This window comes from Rhyacophila brunnea, unplaced genomic scaffold, assembly GCF_057557595.1.
Source record: "Rhyacophila brunnea isolate RB1 unplaced genomic scaffold, BYU_Rbru_1.0 scaffold_16, whole genome shotgun sequence".
NCBI lineage: Eukaryota > Metazoa > Arthropoda > Insecta > Trichoptera > Rhyacophilidae > Rhyacophila > Rhyacophila brunnea.
In genome coordinates this window covers 27,844,960-27,869,818 of record NW_028232816.1, presented here as the reverse complement: position 1 = coordinate 27,869,818, position 24,859 = coordinate 27,844,960, and the positions used below count along the sequence as shown (strand labels likewise).

At 35.2% G+C, this 24,859-nt stretch overlaps 1 protein-coding gene across 1 annotated transcript in view; it reads right to left on the bottom strand.

Moving 5' to 3' along the window:
• The window catches only part of SMC2 (structural maintenance of chromosomes 2), a 28,859-nt gene extending 4,335 nt beyond the window's left edge, over positions 1-24,524 (bottom strand). Inside the window, exons 1-14 of the mRNA XM_085944091.1 lie at positions 24,231-24,524; positions 22,867-23,016; positions 17,421-17,582; positions 16,089-16,199; positions 15,715-15,836; positions 14,319-14,475; positions 13,497-13,688; positions 13,191-13,335; positions 12,620-12,795; positions 11,702-11,959; positions 10,620-10,766; positions 9,007-9,225; positions 5,931-6,515; positions 4,229-4,423 (exon numbers count right to left, since the gene is read on the bottom strand). Of these exons, the coding sequence (XP_085800217.1) occupies positions 4,229-4,423; positions 5,931-6,515; positions 9,007-9,225; positions 10,620-10,766; positions 11,702-11,959; positions 12,620-12,795; positions 13,191-13,335; positions 13,497-13,688; positions 14,319-14,475; positions 15,715-15,836; positions 16,089-16,199; positions 17,421-17,582; positions 22,867-23,016; positions 24,231-24,398 (2,787 nt within the window). The 5' untranslated portion in view covers positions 24,399-24,524. The remainder of the gene's footprint in view (positions 1-4,228; positions 4,424-5,930; positions 6,516-9,006; positions 9,226-10,619; positions 10,767-11,701; positions 11,960-12,619; positions 12,796-13,190; positions 13,336-13,496; positions 13,689-14,318; positions 14,476-15,714; positions 15,837-16,088; positions 16,200-17,420; positions 17,583-22,866; positions 23,017-24,230) is intronic.
• Between the last annotated feature and the right edge of the window lie 335 nt (positions 24,525-24,859).

Sequence of the window (24,859 nt, the reverse complement as noted above, 5' to 3'; positions counted from 1 at the left end):
CTATTAAAAAAGTCGAATCTGAAATTTTGTCATTTTCGGATTATTACGTAAAAGTTATTTAAACATTTATACCACAATCAGTTTTTTTTGTTTGTTTGAAAAATTTCCATATATTCAAGTTAAAAATGACGGATCTGCCGAGAGTGTCCGAATAACCATGTCGGTTCTTACCAACCGACATTGTTGGGTGGGCGTGGGTGAGCAAAATGCGTCGGATCTGACAGTTGCTGCTATGTTCACCGGACAGACTGATGTTTTTATAAACGTTTAGAAAAGTTTCTATAACCCGTATTTTTATTGATTATGGCAAGCAATAGGTCACAAAGGATATTTGATGAAACATCTTTGATTGCTCGTACTGAAAAATAGCATTTTGCAGATCCGACTTTTTTAATAGGGACCGACGATATGATAGTCAAGGTTCAGTCTCTCCTGAGATCATGACCCCAGACCAGGAAGTTTGGCGGGCTCCCCTACCTATCCCTAAAATTAACCTTTTCTATGCCTCACGATATTACTAAGGCAGTATCTGACAGGCCGCAGATTTGTAACGACACACGTTGAATGTAGAGCAAAGCTCTTACTAGTATCACTGTAATACTGGCTTAGTATTTCATAATTATTCAAACACGTGTGTGTTTAATTTTCTAGATCATGCAAAACAATCGACAGTGGCTAGTAATTCGATTTAAAAGTCGGACGAGACAACTCACAAAATTTGTATGTACTGCCTGTCGATCACGGCCTTATAGAGCAAGAAAATTCACTGAAGGCATGGAAACAGTTAAGGGCAGTGTGGTGTTCTACTGTCCGACAACATTAATTAGGCGAGAACAGGAAGTCGCCCTTGTCGCATTTAGAATATTTCTCAGTGTTGTCATTTTTTGAGAAAACATATCCGCGAAATAAGGTGTTAGTACATTTTCTTAATACATTTTTGTTTTAGTACATTTTAAGTACATTAATTTATAAGTCTAATTATTGTTCAATAAATATCAATAGATTTTTTTTTTCAAATAATTTCAACTCTTAATTATTACTATTATATTAGGTTAATTAATACAGCGTAATTATTGAATTTGGAAGGAAATGTATCATTGAACCCACATTAACGGCCCACGTGCTCGTCGTAGGTCAAAATTGAGTTTTTATTGTATTTTCAAACCATGATCCTGGACACTCCTTAAACGTTGTAGATAATCTATTTATATAATTTTGAAGCCTTATTATCCCTCATATTTATTTTAAATATTTGATGACTTTATATAGTATTTTTGTTACATAAAATAGTATTCTTTTAAACCTCTCGCTCTAATGTTTTAGAATATAGTCATATTTCGGTACATAACTGTGCAATGGTGTTGGGCAAGATTAACACATTTGAAAATGATTCTAAAGATACTTATTATAAGCTATGTCTTTGACCATTTAAGTGTGATAAACATCCTATGAATAATGATTGCTTTATAATAATTATTGACCTAAGAATAAGGTAGTGTTTTTTTGAAATACGCCATTTCTTTTGTCATTTCCCAGTAGTTAAGCTACAACATACGGCCGTAGCCATAAATTGACAAACTATAATTGAAGTAGGAAGTAAAATGATATTGACGCGCGTGTTTGAACATGTACCTAACCGACATTTTTTTTATTTTATTTTTAAACGGTACATGTTCAAACACGCGCGTTATTATCATTTTACTCCCTACTTTAATTATAGTTTGTCAATTTATGGCTACGGCCGTATGTTGTAGCTTAACCACTGGGGAATGACAAAAGAAATGGCGTATTTCAAAAAAACACTACCTTATTCTTAGGTCAATAATTAATATAAAGCAATCATTATTCATAAGATGTTTATCACACTTAAATGGTCAAAAACATAGCTTATAGTGAGTACCTTTGGAATTATCTTCAAATGTGTTAATCTTGCCGATTTTTGAATAATAAAATGGCTAATTCTTGTCAAATTTGGGATCACAGAGATTACCAATATAATTTTTTATCGTAAATATTTCAATATAATAATGTCGATATAAATTATACTGATAGTTTTATAAATGCGTTTAAAAATTAATAAATGTAAAAAATCTTAACACCACTGCACAGTTATGTACCGAAATATGACTATATTCTAAAACATTAGAGCGAGAGGTTTAAAAGAATACTATTTTATGTAACAAAAATACTTTATAAAGTCATCACATGTTTAAAATAAATATGAGGAATAATAAGGCTTCAAAATTATATAAATAGATCATCTACAACGTTTAATTAGTGTCCAGGATCATGGTTTGAAAATACAATAAAAACTCAATTTTGATACTTTTGACATGTCCCCCCTTAACTGATAGTATTGGTGCAGGTATTTTTTAATGAAATAACTAGAACACAAATTATGACTAAATAAGTAGAAGTGAAAGATATAACATATTCAATATTATATTGATGACCCAATCACATGTTTTAGAATTTACAAATGATGTCTTTATATCGTATTTTTAGTAAAATTGTTGTAGAAACACATACTGTGAAAATAATTTTCTATAAATTAAATTATATCCACCTTACATAAATTTTAAAACAATATGTACCTACTTATCGGTTTAAAAATACAAGGATAAATCATTAATTAACCAATGATCATTTATACTTAATTATTATACGTCTAAAAATATTAATAAAATAGATTACGATTCACATAACTTTATAATATACAAAAATAATTTCCAGGATTTGGGGAAATATTTCTAGGATCGCAACACTGAATTTTGACATACCTGACATGACAGGAACCCGTATAATGGGCTTGTTTAAAGTATTGTATAAGCTCGCCTTTTAAATACGACTATTTTTCTTCTTCGCAATAAATCAAAAGTTTACTGATAATATTACGAACATCATTTCGTATTGTTTTAGACATCTTTTGAATATAAAAAGCTTCAAATTACGTAAATTGATAGATGCGTCCAATACGAAGTGTCAAAAATGTAATGAATAATTTGGGGGCGTTCCTAATTTGAAACCGGAAGTTCGATTGGGGATTGTAGTTCACAGAATTGCCACGTAGCCAAGATGAAGTTGCCGGACAATACACTGTAGTATTTCCCAAATGATATTTCGCAGAACCCCAGAGTTGCACGAGGTAAAATTAAGGGTAGTTCCATGTATTTTTAGCAATTTTTTGTATTCCAAAGTAAATCCACTTGAATTATATACTGATCGCGACCCACTTTTGTGGTACATAGCCAAGTAACATGCAACTCTTTGCCATATTGCATAAATACACATTTTTATTAGTCAGAAAACACACTACAAATAATTATAAAAATAAATTCTACGCATGAATTATCATTTAATTATATGTATCAATCATCACATCACAGCAAATTGCATCGCATTGCCACATAATTGAAATGTTAATATTCTTTAAGTAAAATAGCACCATTTTTATCATTAGAGCAAATTTGCGGTGTGTTTATCTCACTTAACTGCTCGACCCTCCATGCCGGGCCCCAGGCTAGAGCCCTATCAGCCCCCCTTGTGGGGGCCATGCCTGAGATATGTACAACATGTATCCTAGCTGAGTTCAAAATTAAATCTTCATAGTGAATTCCAAGTGTCCATTAGCCGGCTCGCACATCAAAACTCGTCTCGTCTGCAACGTGTCGAATACGTTGATGCGACGTCATCGTTTTTCACAAAACACATGTTGCCAAATGGAGCTCCACGCATTGATGTAATACGACTTTTTAGATTGAAAAAAACATCTAGTACTGCTAGCAACAAATCGCATGCGTCGAGTCGAAGCCACCAGAACGCATACGCACACCTACGAATTGGTCATTCCTATACCGGCTCGCCGGTCGCCGCATCCCAATATGTCCACGTTTTGAGAGGTTACGAGGGACTGTCTCTAGGTGCCTATGTGCGAGGTCTTCATATGCAACATCGGAGCGAAGTTCCTAGAAGGTTTGATTTATGGCTCTGCAACAGACGAGGCGAGTTTAGATGTGAGAGCCGGCTTACGGCTACATGTCCTGTATAATGGTTGAAAATGAAAATTTAAAGAGTATGACGTCATGATTTTCTTTGTACCTATAGGATTACATCTCCTTCCAGTAAAATAACCTTTTTAAAGAGGTGACCAAGATCCACATCAAATTGTAGAAACAATGGAGAGGTTGAGAATTAAATTCTATGGAATAAATACTTTTATTAAAAATACCTTATCCACACATGAGGTGGCTTCCGTTTGAAGCTTGACAACCTGATGCTCAAGCTCTTTGATCTCCAATTCAATTTCCGAATTGGCTGCCGCTAATTGCTCCTTCTTCTGCGAAGTTTTTTTGATCTCTTTGCTCTGCGACGCAATGGCGGCCTTCTTTGCTTTTACCGTTGCTTGTGCCGCTTTCACAATTTCCTGTTGCAAAAAGAAAACAGATTCAAAACTCTACATAGGTAGTGAGAAGAATACACACAAAATTGGCTGTGATAAAAATTAGCATTTTCACTACACAGCTAAACATGATAATGACCCTCCTCCTGGAGAAAACAGTATCTTAAGGTGATACATCAGTGAAACGGCAAATAATTTTCAACTATGGGCACGACAAAATTTTGGACTCGCTGCCATTCGGAGAGAGAACGTCGAGCTGGAAACACATCAATTTGTTTCGTGATGGCGACGGGGGTATTAATTCTTAAATCGTGTAAAGATGACTAAAAACGTTACCCATTTACTTTAAAAAGAAAACATGTCAATGAATATATTATTATTGTTACTGATAGAACAATAAACAGAACATTAAATGGACACATGTTGGATTTATATGACAAATTATATTTCGTTTTTTTTTTTTTTGCACCCGTTTTGCACCCGCGACCCGCAATCCGCGCATCGCCTAGCCACGATCTTTTTAGACCGTGCCTCAACTGAGGTATAGCCTTAACCAAATCTTATCTTTACAAGGAATGGCCATTTGTTCAATTCATTGGGAGATTGGGTCTCCACTCTAAATCAAACATACAGTCAGTTTAATACAAAATACCTTTTTTATTCTATTATTTATTAATTGTTTAGGATGACTGTCACTGTCACTAACAGAATCACTACTAACTGTTGGCTCATTGTAATTTTTTTCTATTTGTGCGACTTGAATGCTTCAATTACATTATGATGCTGTCACGGCGACAAATTTAGTCTATGGTTTCGTCATTCCGCAGAATATTTTGAATGAAATTCAAAGATGGAGGGTGCACACTCTAATAATAATATATTTTGAATTTTTATTCCTGCTATGCCAATTTCATGCTAATTTCAATTATTTTTAACAGTTTCTACGTGTGCGTACATGAAAATTACTTGCGATATTGCATCCATAGATAATATTTTGAACAGAACCCAACCTGCAGACTAAAGATAATAGATAATAATTTAATAGAAAATTCAGAGAAAACCACTAAAAACAAATAACACGCGATTTTGACATGAGTCGAAAATGTGTAGGCATGTAGAAATTGATAAAAAACGTTCATTGCGTCACGCGGGTGTCGATGCAACGCGGTACACGTGAGGTGACCTCATTGTTGATCTGGTGATTTCGGCATATTTCGCTAACTGACAATGTTCGTTTAAAGGTTCAAAATGTGCTACGGGATGGGAGCATCAATGTGATATGATTTTAAACACCAAGAAAAACGACATTACACACTTTTTCCCCAATGGCAGCTTACTGTGACAGCACGTAACGTAATGATAATATATTTGTAGCATTATGTGAATATTTAGTAATGCAATCATTGACAGAGGGGAAAAGAGCAAGCAAGTAGTACATAAAAATTATGTTCCATAGATACCTTTGGTTAAACTCCGAATTATGTACCCAAAATTGAAGGTCGTTATGGACAAATTGTAATGGAATACATACCTTGATATTGTTGAGCTCTTCATCATGCTCTTCCGCCTGCTGAGTGAGGTCGGCGAGAAGTCGTTCCCCGGCAGCCAGCTGCTCCATCCCGCCTTCCACACTCTTCTTCAACTCGCTCACTTCCAACTTGAGACTCTCAAAGTCCTGCTCCCGCTGCTTCCACAGATTCCTACTGTTCTCCGCCTGCTTCTTCATCTTCTTCATTTCGTCCTCCACAGATTTGAGTTCCTTCTCCCGATGCCCCTTCATGTCTTTCATTTGATTCTCCAATTCCTTTGCCTTCTTGTTACTCTCGATCTGAATCTTTTTGCATTCCTCGATGGTAGCGGCGTACTCTTTGATCTTGTTGTTCAGTTCTTCCACTTCACTGTGCAGTTGGTGCGTGGTGGTCGTCTGCATTCTCTGTTTTACCACCGTCAGTTCGTGACTCTTCAATTCATACCTCTGCTTGAGACTATTATACCTATCGTAGGATTGGTTCAGAGAGTTTATTTCTAAATCGATCTTTTGCAATTCGTTCTGCGATTGTTCAGCTTTCAACTCAAATTTCTTTAGTTCTTCCAACTGTATGAGAACAGAACCTCCCTGAAAAAAAATAAAAGGCAATACGTATGTCAAAGACTGTGGTGGCATCTGTTATGGATGTTTCATTAAAATTAGTTTTATACGCATTTCATATTAGGAAATTTGAAGACATTTCGATTTTCGAATTATATAATTATATGTGTGGTTACCCCACGATGGTCGCACAGCTTAAGCGTCGGCCTATAGCGACGTGGGTCCCAAGTTCGAATCCTGGGTCTAACAAGCACACATTGTTTTTCAATTTGTGTATGAGTCCAGAGTATGGACCTAATAGTTTGAGCAAATGGCTGACATCCATTTCTCGTAAAAAACAAAAATGTGTTAATACAAACCTCCACTCTGTGGAAGTCCATATCATTTTATTATGATCGAACATGTTCGGTACAGTAAAACCTCGATATAAAAGAATACGGATACAACGGACAAAATATCCAGTCAAATGTGAAAATTGTTAATGTTATAAATGGTTAAATCCACAGAACAGATTAACAAATAGAATTTCGATAGACTATATCCCAATACACTACATTTTGACGCAGGGTTTGGATGTGTAAGTGTCCTACGAAAATGAGCCACACATTATAGACGTGCAATAGTGTGTTGCAACCTTAAAATACACTAATATTGAATGAGTGTCAATGCATAAACTGAGAGCAGTTGTCAGAACGAAGGAGAAAGTGTATTCTTTACACATGTTTAAGTTTATCCCATATTCTTCCACTCGAGATCGGTTGCCTGTTACTCCACACCCAGGTATTTCAGTTCCCTAGTTAAATCCAAGTGTCACCGCATGTAAACAATGTTCTGCACATGATAGTCACGTCATACTCTCGCACTCGAATTCAAGTCATAATGCTATCCTGCTCGTATACTGATATAGCACTGACGTTTACAACGCTGGCCGCTAATTCACACAGCTACGCAGCAGTTTAATTTGTTTACTCGAAATGAATGGATTACTCCATTCAATAAGTTTACAATGGTTGGAAGTAGATGAAGGTGACTCTGTGTATCACATCATGAGTGAAATTGAAATAGCAGATGAAGTCTTGGAAAATAAGAATGGAGGTAAAGATAGCGAGGAAGAAGAAACAACACGCCCAAAAACAAAGTTATCAGTGAAAAGATCGCATCTTGACGATTTAATAACAATTATAGACTATTTGTCAGATAACAAAATTCAACTATATTACACGCATTTTTGTAATTTTACATTGTTGATTATAAAAAAACAGCAAAAGTGCAAACAAAACTTGATTCGTTTGATCAAAGCTGGATTACCGAAAGCAAGCGCGTCGACATCGAACATTAATGTCACTCCACAACGAGTGAGTCTAGTATGTATGTATCATCCGAAAATGAATAAACATGATTTTGTTTGTGTTTTCATACAATGGAATTTTGGTTTTAACGGACACCCCTCACCTGCATTAGTCCATTATATTGAAGTTATACTGTATTGGTAAAAAGATTATTATATACTTCTTCTATTAGCAGACCCTAAAACAAAATGGCATCTCATGCTCTGGTTTGAAGTCTGTTGCTTTGTTTACATAACCTACGCACCCATTTCTCGGTGTTTTATATGATTATTCATCTTAAAAATAATGGTCAATGCTTTTGGTTGCCTACATAAAATTTAAAAAAGAGTATCTCTCCACAGGTACCATAAACCAGTCAAAAACTAAATATATGGTCAGCACACGCGATCAGGTACCGCTGCAGAATATAGACATAGGACAGCATGCATATGAAGGGGTGGACAAGTTCACGTATCTCGGATCCAGCCTAAATACCCAAAATAAGACAGCAGAGGAGATAAAAATCCGCCTTATCTCCGGGAATAAATGCTGGCATGCCTGCAAGCGACTGGTAGGGTCGAAAATTCTAGGCCGAAGAAGTAAACTTCTAATTTATAAAACAATTATAAGGCCAGTGGTCACTTATGGCTGTGAGACTTGGTGCTTAACTCAAAACGAGGAAAACAAATTAGCTGTCTTCGAGCGCAAAATACTCCGCAAAATCTTTGGACCCACGTTGGAAAATGGGAACTACAGAATAAAAATGAACCACGAGTTGGAAGAGCTGATTGAACAGCAAACAACCATAAGATACTGTAAGTCCCAAAGACTATGATGGGCGGGACATGTGGAGAGAATGCCTGAAGTTAAAGCGCCAAGGATCATGACGAAGTGGCTACCCCAACGGAAGAGACCCAGAGGCCGTCCAAGAAGGAGATGGGCTGACGCCGTAGAAGTGGACTGGCTTCATATAGGAAGACCCGGTAACTGGAGAAGTGTGGCGAGAGACCGGAGTGAGTGGAGAGCGGTTGTGGAGGAGGCCAAATCCCACCCCGGGATGTAGCGCCGTGGAAGAAGAAGAAGAAGATCTCTCCACAGGTATATATAGCTAAATTTTAAAATGTATAATTTGATTCGGCAATATGTGATGTAAATACGTAACACTATTTAAATAATAGATATATATATACCCTAATACTGGAGCCTCCAGACATGGTACCGGCAGGATCGACAACATCTCCATCGAGGGTGACACAGCGGCGCATGATGCGAGGGTGGTAGGTGACCTGGCGAGCCGTGTCCAAGTCTCTGCAGATGAATGAGTCTCCGAAGATCCACTCCATGGCAGGCCGCAGCACCGGGTCAAAGTCAATCAGGGACAGAGCCAATTTCACATTGTCATCGCCAACCTATAAATATAACATTGTTATTAACTTTTACCCGGACAAGCAGTGTCATACAAAATCTCAATATTAAAGTTATATTGGACACATCAGCAAAATGGGTCAAAGACACGAATGAGAATTTGCAATAATCACCCTCATTCCAATGTAGATACAGTAAAACCTTGTTAATACGATTTTTTTTTTGTTTTTCATTAATTTCGTTTCTGATCATAGATGTGCCTACCAAATTGGGTCATAAAATGTCTTATTATTTTATAGATAGATTATTTTTATTACCTTCATAAAATAAGCAATTTATGATGTTTTAAAAAAAGTCTGTCACAATTTTCAACGACTGACTCATGAAATAGTGTACATTATTACGATTTATTGAATATTTTTATATGCCAGGACACTGAAATAATTTCGAATTACGAAATTCGAATTAAAGATGTGGTTTTATATGAAAATAATGTTCAAGGGACCTTGTTTTCGCGAAAATTTCGAATTACGGCGAATTTCGGATTATCAGTGTTCTTACTAACGAAGTTTTACTGTAGCACAGAACTAATTAATAAGATAGAAATGCGAAACCAGCACCATAGACCAAGACTTTGAAGCTACATTTGGTTAATGACATACGCAAGAAATACAGAGTCTGAATATTGAATACGCGTTTCATTGACGTGATATTATGATAGAGATGTTACTATTGAAAATAACATGTTCTTTAGGATGTGTTTAAGTTTATCCCAAATTTCTCCACCTTCAAGAATTGTAGCTTCTTACAGAAGACACACTCAGAAGTGTCTCGTTCAGTGTTGCCAAGTCAAAATTTTTAATTTCAGTAGAATGTGTAAAAAAAATTCAGTAGATTCGACAAAATATCAGTAGATTTCTGTTTTAGGAAAAAAATTTCGCCGCGGGCCGCAGGTTCCCAATTTTTCATAGTCGGCTTGTTTTTTTTAGGAAAAATATTTCGCCGCGGGCCGCAGGTTCCCAGATTTTCATAGTCGGCTTGTTTTTTTTAGGAGAAATATTTCGCCGCGGGCCGCAGATTCCCAAGTTTTCAAAAATGGCTAGTTTTTTTCCCGGCTGGTGGGAATTTTGTGAAATGACGAAATATCAGTAGATTTCAGAAAATATCAGTAGATTCAGTATATTGCCAAAAATATCAGTAGATCTACTGAAATTTCAGTAGACATGGCAACGCTGGTCTCGTTTGTGTAGCGTACCAAATTACAAAATGCAATCAAATACATGTTATTATTTACGCACGAAAGACGTGAATTCCCAATAATGGGTAAAGTTGTAAATTGTCCCTTTGCTCTTTTGGAATGCAACCTCGAATATAGAATATTTCAGATGGAAATCAATTTATGTAGGTATAATTTAAAAATACCAGTCATAATATTTACCAAATCTTGTGCAATTTTGAGGGTCTGATTGTTGATGACTCTTCCGTTGATCTTATTCAGCGGAATGATGGTCGTCCTCTGTTGCAGTTGACCTTTTTGCAAGATCAATTTGCTCGTCACGTCATTATCCACAATTACATTGTACAGCTGAAAGAATTAGAAACAAAACTAATCGGTAATTTAAGAAATAAATAATACACCATTTGTCAAAATATACAGAAGCCAAAAATTTATCACTACATGAATTAGTGCATCCACATTGACACGATTTGGACAGTGTCCAAATGAATGCATGAAAATTTGTTCAATACACAAGGATTGCAATCCTTACAGGATTAGTATGCACCATGTATAGCATCGAGAGAATCTGCCTCCAGCAGTAAACTGATTCATGATGATAATGAATATCATAATGATTATTGCATTCAACATAAACTTGTGGAACTGTCCACGACACCAATGATTGTTCATGCAGCCAACACTTATCCAAGCACTGTTCTTCGTATGCAATTTAGCAGTGATCTATCGAAAGAATTTCGACTATAAATAAAAGGCGCCATATACACTAATTCTGTTATGACATTTAAAATTATTTAAATTTTAAAAGCATAAGTTGGTTAACTACACAAATATTAATATCGCTCATATTAACATATTATTCACGCAATATGACATTTTTTATGTTTATTGTGATTGCTTACTCGGTTGCAGTTATAAACCGTTCTACACAAATTTTACAGGATTTTTCAATAAAATGAAATAATAATACAGAAGTGTAGTATTATTGACTCCTTTTCTACTCATCGTGGCAGATTATTTATATTCGGCCTGCAAATTGGTAAATAAATGTCATAGCATTAGTCTGAAGTACTTTGCAAATGAACCTGCAATGCGTCACTAAATTTTATAATCAGTGGACCAGTGGTCCTTTTATTTGGCTTAAATTTCATACATTTAAGCAACATCTCCAAAGAATGAGGTTTTTAACATCTTTGCATCTAACTCAGGTGCACGTGGCAATGATATGCAAATCTAGCAGTGAACTAATCCAAACCAATGAAATAGATAAAGTTATTCAATACCTTTCCGCCGGCGACAATTTCCAGAGCAGTGCAGAAGTCGGTGTCCCTAACTTGAACGAGGCGGCAAACGATCCCTTTGACCCTGCGCCTATTGAAGTTGGGCTCAGGGTCCGTATAGTTGAAGGTGCAGCGCCTCAGCTGAGCAGTCAGTTCTTCCGCCTTCTCACGAGCCTTGCGAACAGACGGCTGCAGCGACGCTCGCGTCCGCTGGAGGTTGGAGATGCGATCCTCATCGTAGCCCACGCTCGACAGGTCATGCTGCAATCACATCATCAAATAATTATCAGACTTCCCTGAACATAATGCAATGTTTCCAAACTTTTTTGTCCAAACTCGAACATTCATTGAAGATTATTTGAGGTGATAAATGAGTGTATTACATTACATCACCATGTTCGATCCTAAGAGGATCATATGGGCCTCCACAGACTGGAGGTTGTATTAACAGATTTTTGTTTTACGAGAAATGAATGTTAGCCACTTGCTCAACCCATAAGCCCATACACTCCAAATACACATTGAAAAACATGTGAATTAAGTCAGACCTGAGATTCGAACCTGGGACTGACAACATGATAAGCTGACACGTTACCATGATGTTTTTACATCACTAGTGTTACTGATACATATTATTACGGATGGAATATTTGGTTAACCTAAACAAACTGAGTTTAATTTTATAGATTTTTGACAGGCATAATTCGAAAAGAAACTAATACAGGCCTTATCAGTCGCACGAAGCAACAGTTTTTGCCGCGTACCTGAAAAGATCCTTTTGGGTTGCACGACAAAAATGGATGACAAACACCCCCTACGATATAATTTGCCCGTAATGTCTAAATGTTGGCAACCCTGCCGACGGTGTATGAATGATGCTCATATTAATTTTTCTCTTACACCCATGTCAATCATACTGACCTGAAGTTTGGCTACTTCTTTCTCCATGGATGAAATATTAGCTTGATCCTTTTTGTACTGCAAACTCGTAGCGGAGACGTCCTTCTGAAGAATCTTCAATCTCTCCTCGGAGTGCTTCTTCTCCATGTTGGACTGGCTGATCTGCGTGGACGCCTCCGAAGCCGCTTGCTTAGCACCTGTTCGCAGAAAACATTGCCAAAATATAAATATTAGGCATGTATCATAATTTTCATTTAGCACGGATTAATATTCTTTCTAGCTGGAAATACCAGCATGATTTTGCAAATGCTAATATACCTATAAATGTCTGTGACATGACAGACCACATCATTTATTGTACATAGATAGGCAGACAAATTCACCCTTCTATTGTTATTTAGAATATTTAGATGACCAATCGCATATTACATCATACATGCATAATACTGGAATGTCAAAACCGACGACAAAGCATGTACATAGACAAACGTTTCAATATGCTGACATACAGAATATCAATGTTTTTTGTGGCTACCAATAATTAGTGTTTCTGAATTGCAATCAAGACTTTTCCAAATTGTTTGTTCTTTACCCATAAGCTGGTCTTGCAGAGTGGCCTGTCCGCTCTCGGTGACTTGCAGGCCGGAGCTGACGGCTTGGAAGCGTTCCTGCACACCTGCCAGCAGCTCCGAGTCCTTCGTCATGGCATCTCGGAGACCACCAAATGAATTCTCCATCTACACAAAATACAACAGTTAACATTGTCAGTTTTAAATATATTCATCTTACTTAACTTACACTGGCAAACTTTCAATATTCCAGTTTTTCAACAATTCAATTGTAGTAAAAGTGAACTACATATTATTATTCTATAATAGAAGACATCCAAACAAATCACCTTATCGAGTTGATCTTTCTTGGTGTTGAAAGTCTTGTCATCATCGTTGATGCCGTTCTGCAGAAGCCTCTGTTTGTTCTTGTGAGCCTTGAGGCCATCGTGCACCGCCCTCGTCTTAGCTGCAATATCCGCCTCCTTGGCTTCCTTCTCCTGCACATCCTTCTCAATTGACTGTAACTCGCCTCCGGTTTCCTATTCAACAAACATAAAAAGTTATTCACAATAGTCATTTGTATCCCAAATAGCGGCGAAGGGTGGAGGTATGCTGTTAAGATCGGACATAATATATAGTGCACACTAAGCTTAGTCAATCACAACACTTATTTGTTTTCATTAAACTAAGAATACAAATTGCGGATGGTGCTGGTTGGTTTTTAAAAATCAATTAAACCCTGCCTGAACCAAAAGATATAGTTTAGGTATGCTATGGGCGATCCGACAAAAATAATACACACTTTTCCAGTCATACCAGTTTGTTTTTGTTAGATTAAGAATACATGCATTGCAGATGGTGTTTGTTAGTTTTTTTTTTTAATTCTTTAAGCCCTGTCAAACCATAATAGATAAAAATATTCTTCTATCTACAAAATAACTAAAATTATGTATGATGTAATGCCATAATTTTAGATATTTTATAGATAAATATAGACCAATATTTTTTTACTATTATCTATTATGGCTTGGTTTACTATTGGTTTTATATTGTAAATATTTTTTTCTCGTACTTTTCATAGAATAACCAAATGGAGTTATCCTCCCATCAAATAAATATAAAGTGCACTCCAGATCAGTGAAGAACTAAAGATTTCTTAATTATTTTACCGTGTCTAACTTCTTCCCCATCTCTGCGATCAGCTTATCGATGGTTTTACATTCCTTTTGGTTCTCAGATATTTTCGTGTGCTTGCTTTTTATCTTATCTTTAACATCGTCCACCATCTGCGTCGCCTTGGTGGTATTTTCCTCAGCAGTCACATACCTAAAACGCAATGCAAAGATTAGAAGAAGTCCAATACTATCCTTAACATGAGTCCCGCACCCATCCAATGACATATTGTCACCCATGGAATAGTAACGTTGGCACTATCTACATCACTACTACAGCTAGGGATTTGGGTACCACCAGCTGGATGAGATTCAAACGGATTGTCTTTATGCCAACAGGATGATTAGAGACTACGAGATTTTATTTTAATTCCCACAGTGAGGTTTTATTTTTAACATCCAGGAAACCCTCATCCACTGCGACTCCGGCGAGTGTGAATTTGTTATATCGCGATTCATTTTTAATTGTATTTTTTTGTCCCACACTTTATTGCAAAGTTATATTACTTTTATTTTATGTATGACGTTTATTTTGTTTTTCATATCTCCATTTTTTTAGTCTAGTTTTTCATATAGGTACATGTACAATTAATAATATGGATTGTGACCTGGTACGAAATGATTTGATTGGGTAGGAAAAAGAATGGGGCTCTCCCAATGTGGTGTTGACGGGAACGACACTTTTAAGAAACACATTATTGTGTCAAGATTGACGGTCATTTGAGAGCTTGTTATCCATTCATGGATCAAATGAGGCGTCTAATTACAAAAAGCGACAAGTCCAAAATTCAATATTTTCGGGAAAAAACGTTGTTATGTTTCAAGCTTCAATTATTTGTTTTAACGTGAGATTATTTTTTCCGTTGTATTCTATGTCGGAATTAGAACCAAATGGCAATTTGTTTCAGCCGATAAACTCTTAAATGTAATAAACATAGGCAAAATAAAATTGGACGTAGCGCTACTTGTACCTCACTTTTTAATTTGCTCCGCATAAGGCACATATTTCCGTAGCACTGTCATGAGTTTACCAGATGCTATAGCATGGGAGACGCCCTTTTCAATATTGAATGTTCCCTTATTGGTTGACTTAAACACGTGCGAAATCAACCAAGCCTTAAATAATATGAAACATGGACTTGGCGCTTTTTGTAATAAATCGAGACTTAAAATATTTTTTTTCGTAGGGTTATGTCGCGTTTTAGAATTTATAGATCAATACATATTGTGTAAAATTATATAAAGAATAAGTGCTTATTTTTTTCTCGATTTTGACCAAATGTGGACTTATCGCTTTGTGGAATTAGACGCCTCAAATGATGTATTCAAAAACTTTAGTTATAAATAATGACAACTGTTTAAATAATCAACGCTTATAATAATATGTACTCACTTCCAGGCCACGTAGAGTCGGGTCAGATTCTCAAGTTCCCTGACAACCTTTTGATATTCTTGGAACTGTGTTCTCTCCTCCTGAAGTTTTTGGATTTTCGGAGCTATTTCTTCATTGATAATCTAAAAAAAGATAAGATGCTTTAGGCATTTTTATTTCAACACACCTATTACCAAGAATATAATATGACCTTGAATTCAACATAATATTATGAATGAGAATTATTGAAAAGCAAAATCAAATACAAATAAGAAAGGAAACAAATTGATCTGTATGTAAAGAATCATGACTGCTTGATGCATCATGTATGTCATTTTACCTCTTCCTATAAAATGCCATTCTCACACCAATCTATAGGAATACCAAATACATACATCATTCAATTCCTTCAATTTGGCGTCCTTCTTTTCGATAGTCTTCTGTGCGGCTTGCTTCTTCGCCTCATACATTCTGGTCCCAGCCGCTTCCTCAACCATAGACAATATCTAAAAAAAATTTAAGTGTGAGATGAACAGTATTGCCAATTTAGGGCTTTTCTTGCCAGATCTAGCATTTTTCGATAGGCATCTAGCTTGTAAAAAACGCATCTGGCTTGTGGCATTTTTACTAGCATTTTTTGATGTCTTTAACAGCTTTAAATGTGCTGAAAATACACTAGATATTTAATTTATTTATTTTCATGCACATCAAATTTCCGACTATCGGATACTTAGTGCGGGTAGGTCGGTACCTATTTCAGTAGCATGAGAAATAAAACAACAAACACGATGAAACAATAGGAGCATTCAGTGCGTTATAGTGAATGGTATCATATAATTTAATGTGTGCTTAGCTATGTGACTTCAGTTTGACGATTATCGAGGATTCCACTCTTCCGATATTACCTAATCATTATTTATCACTCGTTGTTAAATAAATAAACTATTTGTTCGATATTTCAAACAAAGGTCTTCTTTTAGTTCTTATAACATGAAATTTTTTTTGCAAGTTTTGCACTTTTTTTCGATACACGAAACGAAAGATATTGACTTTGTTTTTGGTAGAATAAGTAAATTTACTTGCAATTTTATTTCGCAAAATCTAGCGTTTTTTCCTCCTAAATAGCTTGTTTTTGCACCCCGTCTGGAATGTTTTTGTCAACGACAGTTGGCAACACTGAAGATGAGTATCATCAGCAGACACTGGGGTTAGTCAAAATAACACAATTGTTCAATTATTGCCTAATTCAGCATGTTTTTGTGGAAACAATAGGTTTATTAAGGTTATTATCAGTTGGCAACATTCTGCGACATTTGAAACAGCATCTGGATATTGGCTACATAATTTTATTACAAGTTTCTTTAAAAAATCATTACATGATAGATATTGAAGAATATTAATAACCACTTTTACCATTTTGTATATTTTAGATAAAAGGAACTAAAGTAGGTATACTGATTATGGGATAAATTCTTTTTCTCATTTTTTCTACAAATGCTTTTAAAAATTAACAAGAAATCTAAGCGTCTTGTATACTGTGATAATTTTTATCGTAAACCCTGAAAACACATCAAACCTACGATCACAAACTGATGGCTATAGCAGATAATCGTTTCACTACCAATTGGTCGACAACAATAATCGATTTAATTTTACCACTGAATATTCAACATCGATAATTATTTAATAGTTTTTTAAGAATCAAAAAATGGTCATTGTGAACTTACTTCGGGCGGTTTCATATTGAGCACTTTCGTTATCCGGCCCTGCATAATAAGAAAGTGAGGGTTGTTCACATTGAGCTGAACTGAACAAAAGAGATCGGCCACTCTTTTGTTTTGAACGTTGATTCCATTTATGAGGTATTTATTCTTCCCGCCAATTACAACCTAAAACAACAAATTTAATGTAAATCGTGTTATTGACGCAAAATCTCGACTGCAACAGGAATTGTTTGTCTAGATCATGGGTGGCCAACCTTTTCAGCAGCCGGGCCAGACTCTGAATATGAGATTTCCTACCGGGCCGCACAACCGATTTTTTTATTATACAAAACAAAAAAGAAATATATTTTATATATATTAAAAAAATAAAACAAAAAATGACAATCAAACATATTTATTAGATTAGACTTTTTTAAATATTAAAAAATAAACAAAATATGTAATATAAAAATAATAAATTTTAGTGAGAAGTTTGAACTAAGTGCATCGATATCGAGTGAAGTTGTTCCTACACGCAAACAGTTTTCCAAACGCACATCAGTGATTCATGTTCTCACTCGGGATTTGATATGCTTCATCTGACTAAACAGCTGTTCACACGTGTAAGTGTTTCCAAATGGCGAAAGTCGTCATTAGAGCATGTTTGTAAAATGCAGGATATTTCTCCTTGTCCAAATTTGTTTTGTAAAACTCTTCCAAACCAACCTGATGAAATTTCTCCTTTAACTGTTCATCGCATCATATTTCACAATGTTCCATTTGTAAATTTCCCGGTAATAAAATTCACGTCTACGGAGAATGGCGTTACAAATGCAGCAAAAAGCACACGGTGCTTTTTAAAATCTTGAGCCAATATCGAATCTCAATTTGCGAAATTAGCACATCTAGCGGCAGCATTAAATTTGATATTATTTTTATTTTCTCACTACTCCACGGGCCACAAGTTGACACCCAGCGGGCCGCATGCGGCCCGCGGGCCACGGGTTGGCCACCCATGGTCTAGATAGATATGTACATCATTAACATCCAGAACTTGAATAGGCTTGCAAAAAATTTGGACAATCAGAGGAAAGCTACGAAGTTTTCAAATCCAACACAAATCTTTCATTTTTAGCAAAAGTGCTGTTCAACAATTATTGAGACATTCGCGGACACACGTTAGCTAATACATGTTAGTGATATGGCACATATTAAAATTTTAATTTTTTAAATTTTCGATTTAGATATTGTATAGAAATGAGAAAAAGACTTAAAGATATTATGACACTATCTAATGGAAATATGTTCGCACCGTGACACAAGTAGCAGGGAACATATTGTTTTAATCCAAAGAACGACTTCTATAAATGTCGTGACGTATTCCGTTCCACAGCACATGATGTCAATGGACGTCCTGTCATATCCCCCCCGACCATGTCCGATCCTAATAGGATCATATGGGCCTCCACAGAGTAGAGATTTGTATCAACAGATTTTGTGTTTTACGAGAAATGATGTCAGCCACTTTTGCTCAACCTATCAGTGGCGAAGGGTGGAGGTAGGCTGTTAAGATTCGCTATAAATAGTGCACACTAAACTTTGATAGTCATATGTATTTGTTTTTATTGAAGTAACACTACAATTTACAGATGGTGTTAGTTAGTTTTTAAAAATCAATTAAACCCTGCCTAAACGAAACCATAATAGATTTGGTCTAATTTGGGCGATACGACAAAATTGTGCACACTTTTTCATTCATATGTATTTGTTTTCGTTGGATTAAAAATACATATTACACATATTGTTGGTTCATTTTTTTAATTCATTAAGTCCTGCGTAAACCAAACTATAATAAATAAAAAATATTATTCTATCTATAAAATACTCAAAGTTATGTATGATTTAATTGCATAATTTTAGATATTTTATAGAAAGACATGTAATTTTTGACTATTATCTATTATGGCTTGGTTTCTCAGGGTTTAATTGAATTTTAAAATCTAACCAACACTATCTATAAATTGTAGTCTTATTTCAATGAAAACAAATATGTATGTATGAAAAAGTTTAATGTGCACTATTTATGGCGGATCTTAACAGCCTACCTTCACCCTTCGCCACTGCAACCTATTAGGTCCATACCCTGACTCACACACAAATTGAAAAACAATATGTGTACTTGCCAGACCCAGGATTCGAACCTGAGACCCACGGCGTGATAGTCCAACGCTTAAGCCGCGCGGCCACCGTGGGTGTTATATCACCTGTCATTTCACATCTCACAAAATATGACGTTTATAGACGTCATCTCCGCGAATGTGTTAAGCTATCAACCCATGATATTACTAAAATGATTATTAGATGGCATCAGGATTAACCCTTTTACTCCCATTCGGCCGATATTTCGGCCCACCATACCTATGCGAAAACTCCATCTGGGCCGATCCATCGGCCGAAAGTTTGGATCCAAATTTACGATTTATTCCAATTTTTTTCCCGTCATATTTCTTCTCATGTAGACATAGCATTATATTCGGTCTGTGTTAGGTGTGACTAATATTTATTTTAGTATGGCACTTGTTTATAATTATGTCATACCCTAATAACTCACAAGTCATAATTGCTCTTGCCGTCGAACTCGAAACCAAAGAGGGTCATAAAAATAATAAAACAATATTTTTATGACACATTTTAAGTTCTGAGATTTCTTTTAGTTGTTTTATGATTCATATATCACATAATTATGAATTTTGTAATTTTTATGAACTCTGACGGAGCGAACAATGAATGCCCACTGTTTTTTTGGTAGGATGGTGAAAAAATACATGAATAAATATTATTATAATAGATTTAATGCTTTGAAACTTATTTTTTGAAATTACTTCATTCCCATAACAGTTAGTCCTCGATACTGTATCGAATTCTCGTGCGATTTCGTGAATTGAATAATATTCTTGAATACCTTGACACTATACGATTTTTTTTTGATTACTTTATAAAAATTCTAATTCATAGAGAAATAATAATAAGTTTATTTTTTTTTCTGTTACCAGATAAGAATAGATTATTCCAGGGGCGGGCAAACTTTTTGGATGGAGGGCCAAATTCAAGAATTCAAAATGAACGGCGGGCCGCAAGTAAAATACCATTTTTAGATATACACTATTTATTATCACGAAAAATAAACATTACAAAAAAATTAATGAGAAGAATGAAAGTGTTGTACATTTTTTCAAATTCAGGTGTTGATTTTGTGGTTGATATTTTCAAAACTGCTTGTAAATGGGCATCGGAGATATTTGATCGTAAAGAATTTTTATTGAGGTTCATGATCGAAAATGTTTGTTCACATATATAGGTTGATCCAAAAAGAACGAACATTTTTCTTGCATAATCTTTAAGTTGTTCGAATTTGTCTGAATTAAGGGCATTGTAAAATTTGGATATATCTTCACGACGATGCAATTCTCTTAAATCAGTGTCACACTACAGACCAATAATCTCAAGTTGTAGTAGCTCTGTCAGTACACTATCAATATCTATTGAAAATGGATCGCGTACTGTCGCTAAACTTGTCTCAATTTTTCGGAAGTCACCAAATCTTTGTAAAAAATCGTCATTATATTCTGGTATATTCAGCAACTTCAAAGTTGGAAAGTGGTCCACGTTCTTATTCGATATTTGTCGAAGGAACAACTTGAGTTTTAATTGATATCCATTCAAACTCTTCACCATATCGTGGGCATATATTTTTTTTCCTTGCAACGCAGAGTTAAAAGTATTTAAATGTGTCACGATGTTCAACATAGAAAATAGTGGTTACATAGTGTAAGACGAGACGCAAGGAAGACGTACTGAGATAATACATTAACGAAACAACAAATTCTTCAAATTTTAATCTATTGTCAATATTTTTTAAAAAATATATAAAAAAAGTTATTCGTAATCAGAAGTACAATTAATGATGGCGGGCCGCAAAAAAATACCCGGCGGGCCGCAGTTTGCCCTCCCCTGGATTATACTATAAAATTTGATATATCAATTCTAAATAAAAAAATGTTGTCACACTTGTTTTGCAGTTCAAACATAGTTTTATCCGTTCATTTCTAAATAAATATTGATACATTATTTTTTTCTTTTGTTTTGTTGATGTAAACTATCAATATTATTACTTATTATTGCTTTATACACCATTGAGAACACACAAAAAAAGTTTCAAATTTTTAAAACATGTGTAGAATTATATATTTAAAAAAAACTAAATCGACGATTTTTTGGCAAAAAACGCTTGGGAGTTTTCGCATATGCTAGGCTAAATCAGCTGGGAGTAAAAAGGTTAATCCAGATTTTGACATCTAAAATCTTTGCCAAAAAGATTACTCAATAAGTTTCAGAGTTGTATATCACAATTTCATAGATAGCTGTGTATACATTTGGATCATCGATCTTGTATGTCCAGTTTTTATCGAAATTTAGTTACACAAAATGCATTTATATAGTAAAAATATTGTAGGTGTATACTGTTTTATTCAAAAAATGATGTTGCCTTCGATCCTCAATCGATTCGAACATTCAAAATCTGTGCACAAATCCATCGGTATACCAAAGTCAAAATAACCATTTTCTTCCGATGCACAAGAATTAGGCGGAGATAATTTGTAAGTACAGTCGAACTTGGTTATTACGAGAAAGATGGGACTGACTGCATTTGCTTGTTATAAGCGATACTCGTTATATCAGAGAATAGGTATTTTTAAATGAGCGGTCACATAACACAAAAAGTCGCAATTCAAACAAAAATACACAAATAGAATTTTTCCCCAAAACAAGCATGGCATTCATAAACTACAAAAGTTGTTCATTGTAATGAACGCTGGTAGGTACCTACTGACTTCACAAACCTTGGATTTTTTCCATGCAATTTCAACCATATGCGTGGATACTTTTTCAATATTGTCAGCGAAAACACCAATAAGGTAGGTACGACACTTAACTAGTGTCATAAATATAATCCGATCCCGGCGGCATCCTGTCCAGTCGGATTTTATTGCTTAGGGTCGAAATGTTTTTAAACGATTGACACATTAACAGTTTTAAGAAAAATTTTGACGATATTTTAGCTCAGTATACCTGATAAGCAGCTCGTTATAAAAGTGAATAAATGTATGGAGAAAATCATAAACTAAAATGTCAACGAATGTTTCGAGAGTTACAACCAAGATCTCGCTATATCCGTGATCGTAATAACCGAGTTTGACTGTATCTAGTTTTCATTGTATGTACATCACACCTTGACACATCGGCTTGTGTCGGGCTTAAAAATCCCCACCAACTCGCATTATGTTATCCATTTTATGAAATACTAAAGCTCTTGGATGGTGTCTGACTATAATACAACCCTGGTAAATCAAGAGTTAAATCCAGACACATTGAAGCAACAAAATATTGGAAAATATTCCAATGACCTTACCTGCCGAGTGATTGTTATATCATCATACGTTTCGTATCCAATTGGACACTGTTTCTTGTCAGTGTTATCGAATGTAATGGTAACACTCGCTTTTGTTATACCGGCTTGGCCAGACTTGTATACTAAATCTTGCAAACTGCCGGCCCGCACCTGTCAACAAGATATATCAGAAATAATTAAAGATGTCAGACAAAACCTTTATACAGATGAAGCTTAAATATGATGTGTAAGTCAAGGTGTGAAATATTGACTTATACCAGGACATACGCTGCCATATAGGACGCAAATGGGGCAGCCCTCATAATCCAAAGTGCAAGTCACTGGCTTCTCATCTGGAAACTCCCAAGTTCGATTCCTGGAGGTCACAATACATCTGTGCGATTATCTCAAAACCAGATAGTTTCACAGCTACAACTACACTGCTGTTATTAGAACAGAAATAAAAGTCCAATGTTAAAGTGGACATTTTAGCAGAATAGGTCATAGAATTAAATGCGAATTTGTAATAATCACCCTTTTTACAAAGCATTTTGAGTTGATTTTACAATTAGTAGGTACATACAAATACAATTTATGCATTATATTTACTCTGCGTTACAGAATAGGACAACAATGCTGTAAAGACATGAACATGGATTTACAATAATGGACTTACTGCAATGTAGGTAGAGGTCATTTCAACCATATTCATATTAAGTATGCACATATTTATTTGTTTATGAAAAAATTTTAATTGTATGAGGATATCTGGGAGCAGGCTTGTTTAAGAGTGCCCTTTTATTCGTCACATGCTGTATCCATTAGTACATAGTACATAGTACATAAATGCCGCAGCACCGGCTCCATTACACCACTGATTAAGATCCTCAAGCAAAAAAGTCCAACCGTCATGTTATTAATAAATCATGACAACTTGTGTTTCACTGTTCGACTCACGTGAAAATATAGGTTGACATTAATATCTAACTAAGGGATTATACTTTTATGATAGATAATGGATTATTAATAATATACTTATTAATTATTGTGCATCTAAATTGTCATACCTATTCATTGTTTATCAGTGCATCACGGCTGAAGAATTCAATGTCAGAGAGTAGACTACTTACAATCTGGCATCTTGAACAATCTTGAACCAAATACTGTTCTATGAACATTCGGTCACTGGCGTAAAGTTTTCCAAGATGCCATGATGGCTTCATACTAACTAATATTACAAAACTGATCTGGCTAATACCAGGCTAACCATTAAAAAGGATGATTCGGTTAAACAAACAGTGCTTCCATTCTACAATAAGCTAACTGGGTAATGTGTTGGTTAAGGTTAGAGTTTTAAGTCAAAATAGAGTGAGTGCATTGCTTACATGTGATAAATTTGTGATGCCCAAAACAAAACATATCGAATCCAAAATATTGGATTTGCCTGTGCCATTCAGCCCGGTAATAGCGTTAAACTCTCTGTCGAATCCACTCACTTCCACCTTGTTTCCATACGACTTGAAGCCATCTAATATAATTGACTTTATATACATTTTATATTAGTTAAAATTGGGTAATAACAACGTACTGTTGACATAGAAAACGGAGGGAAGAGCCATTCAAAATTTTATAACGAATTTTCAATAGACAAGCATCTTGCTGGCTGTCAATAAAGTGATGACATATACAAAAATATTTTTATCCAGTATCCTGTTTTAAAACTTAACCTCTAAGTAACGTATTAATATTAAATTTTATCACTTCAAAATAAATTTTGGATTAACCAAAATACTGTCATTTATTTATTACAAGTTTGTTATAAGACAAAATCAATTAAACGTCAAGCAATTAGCTTTTAATTAAAAAAAAATTTTAAAAGTAATGCTGCAATCAGGGCTTCGCAGAGTCAATCAATCAAAACTGAACCGAAAACTGAAAACCGTTATTTTTGTCGGAACGAAAACCGGAAATAAAATATCGGTTTTTTTATCCGGTTCGGTACTTGTTCAAACAC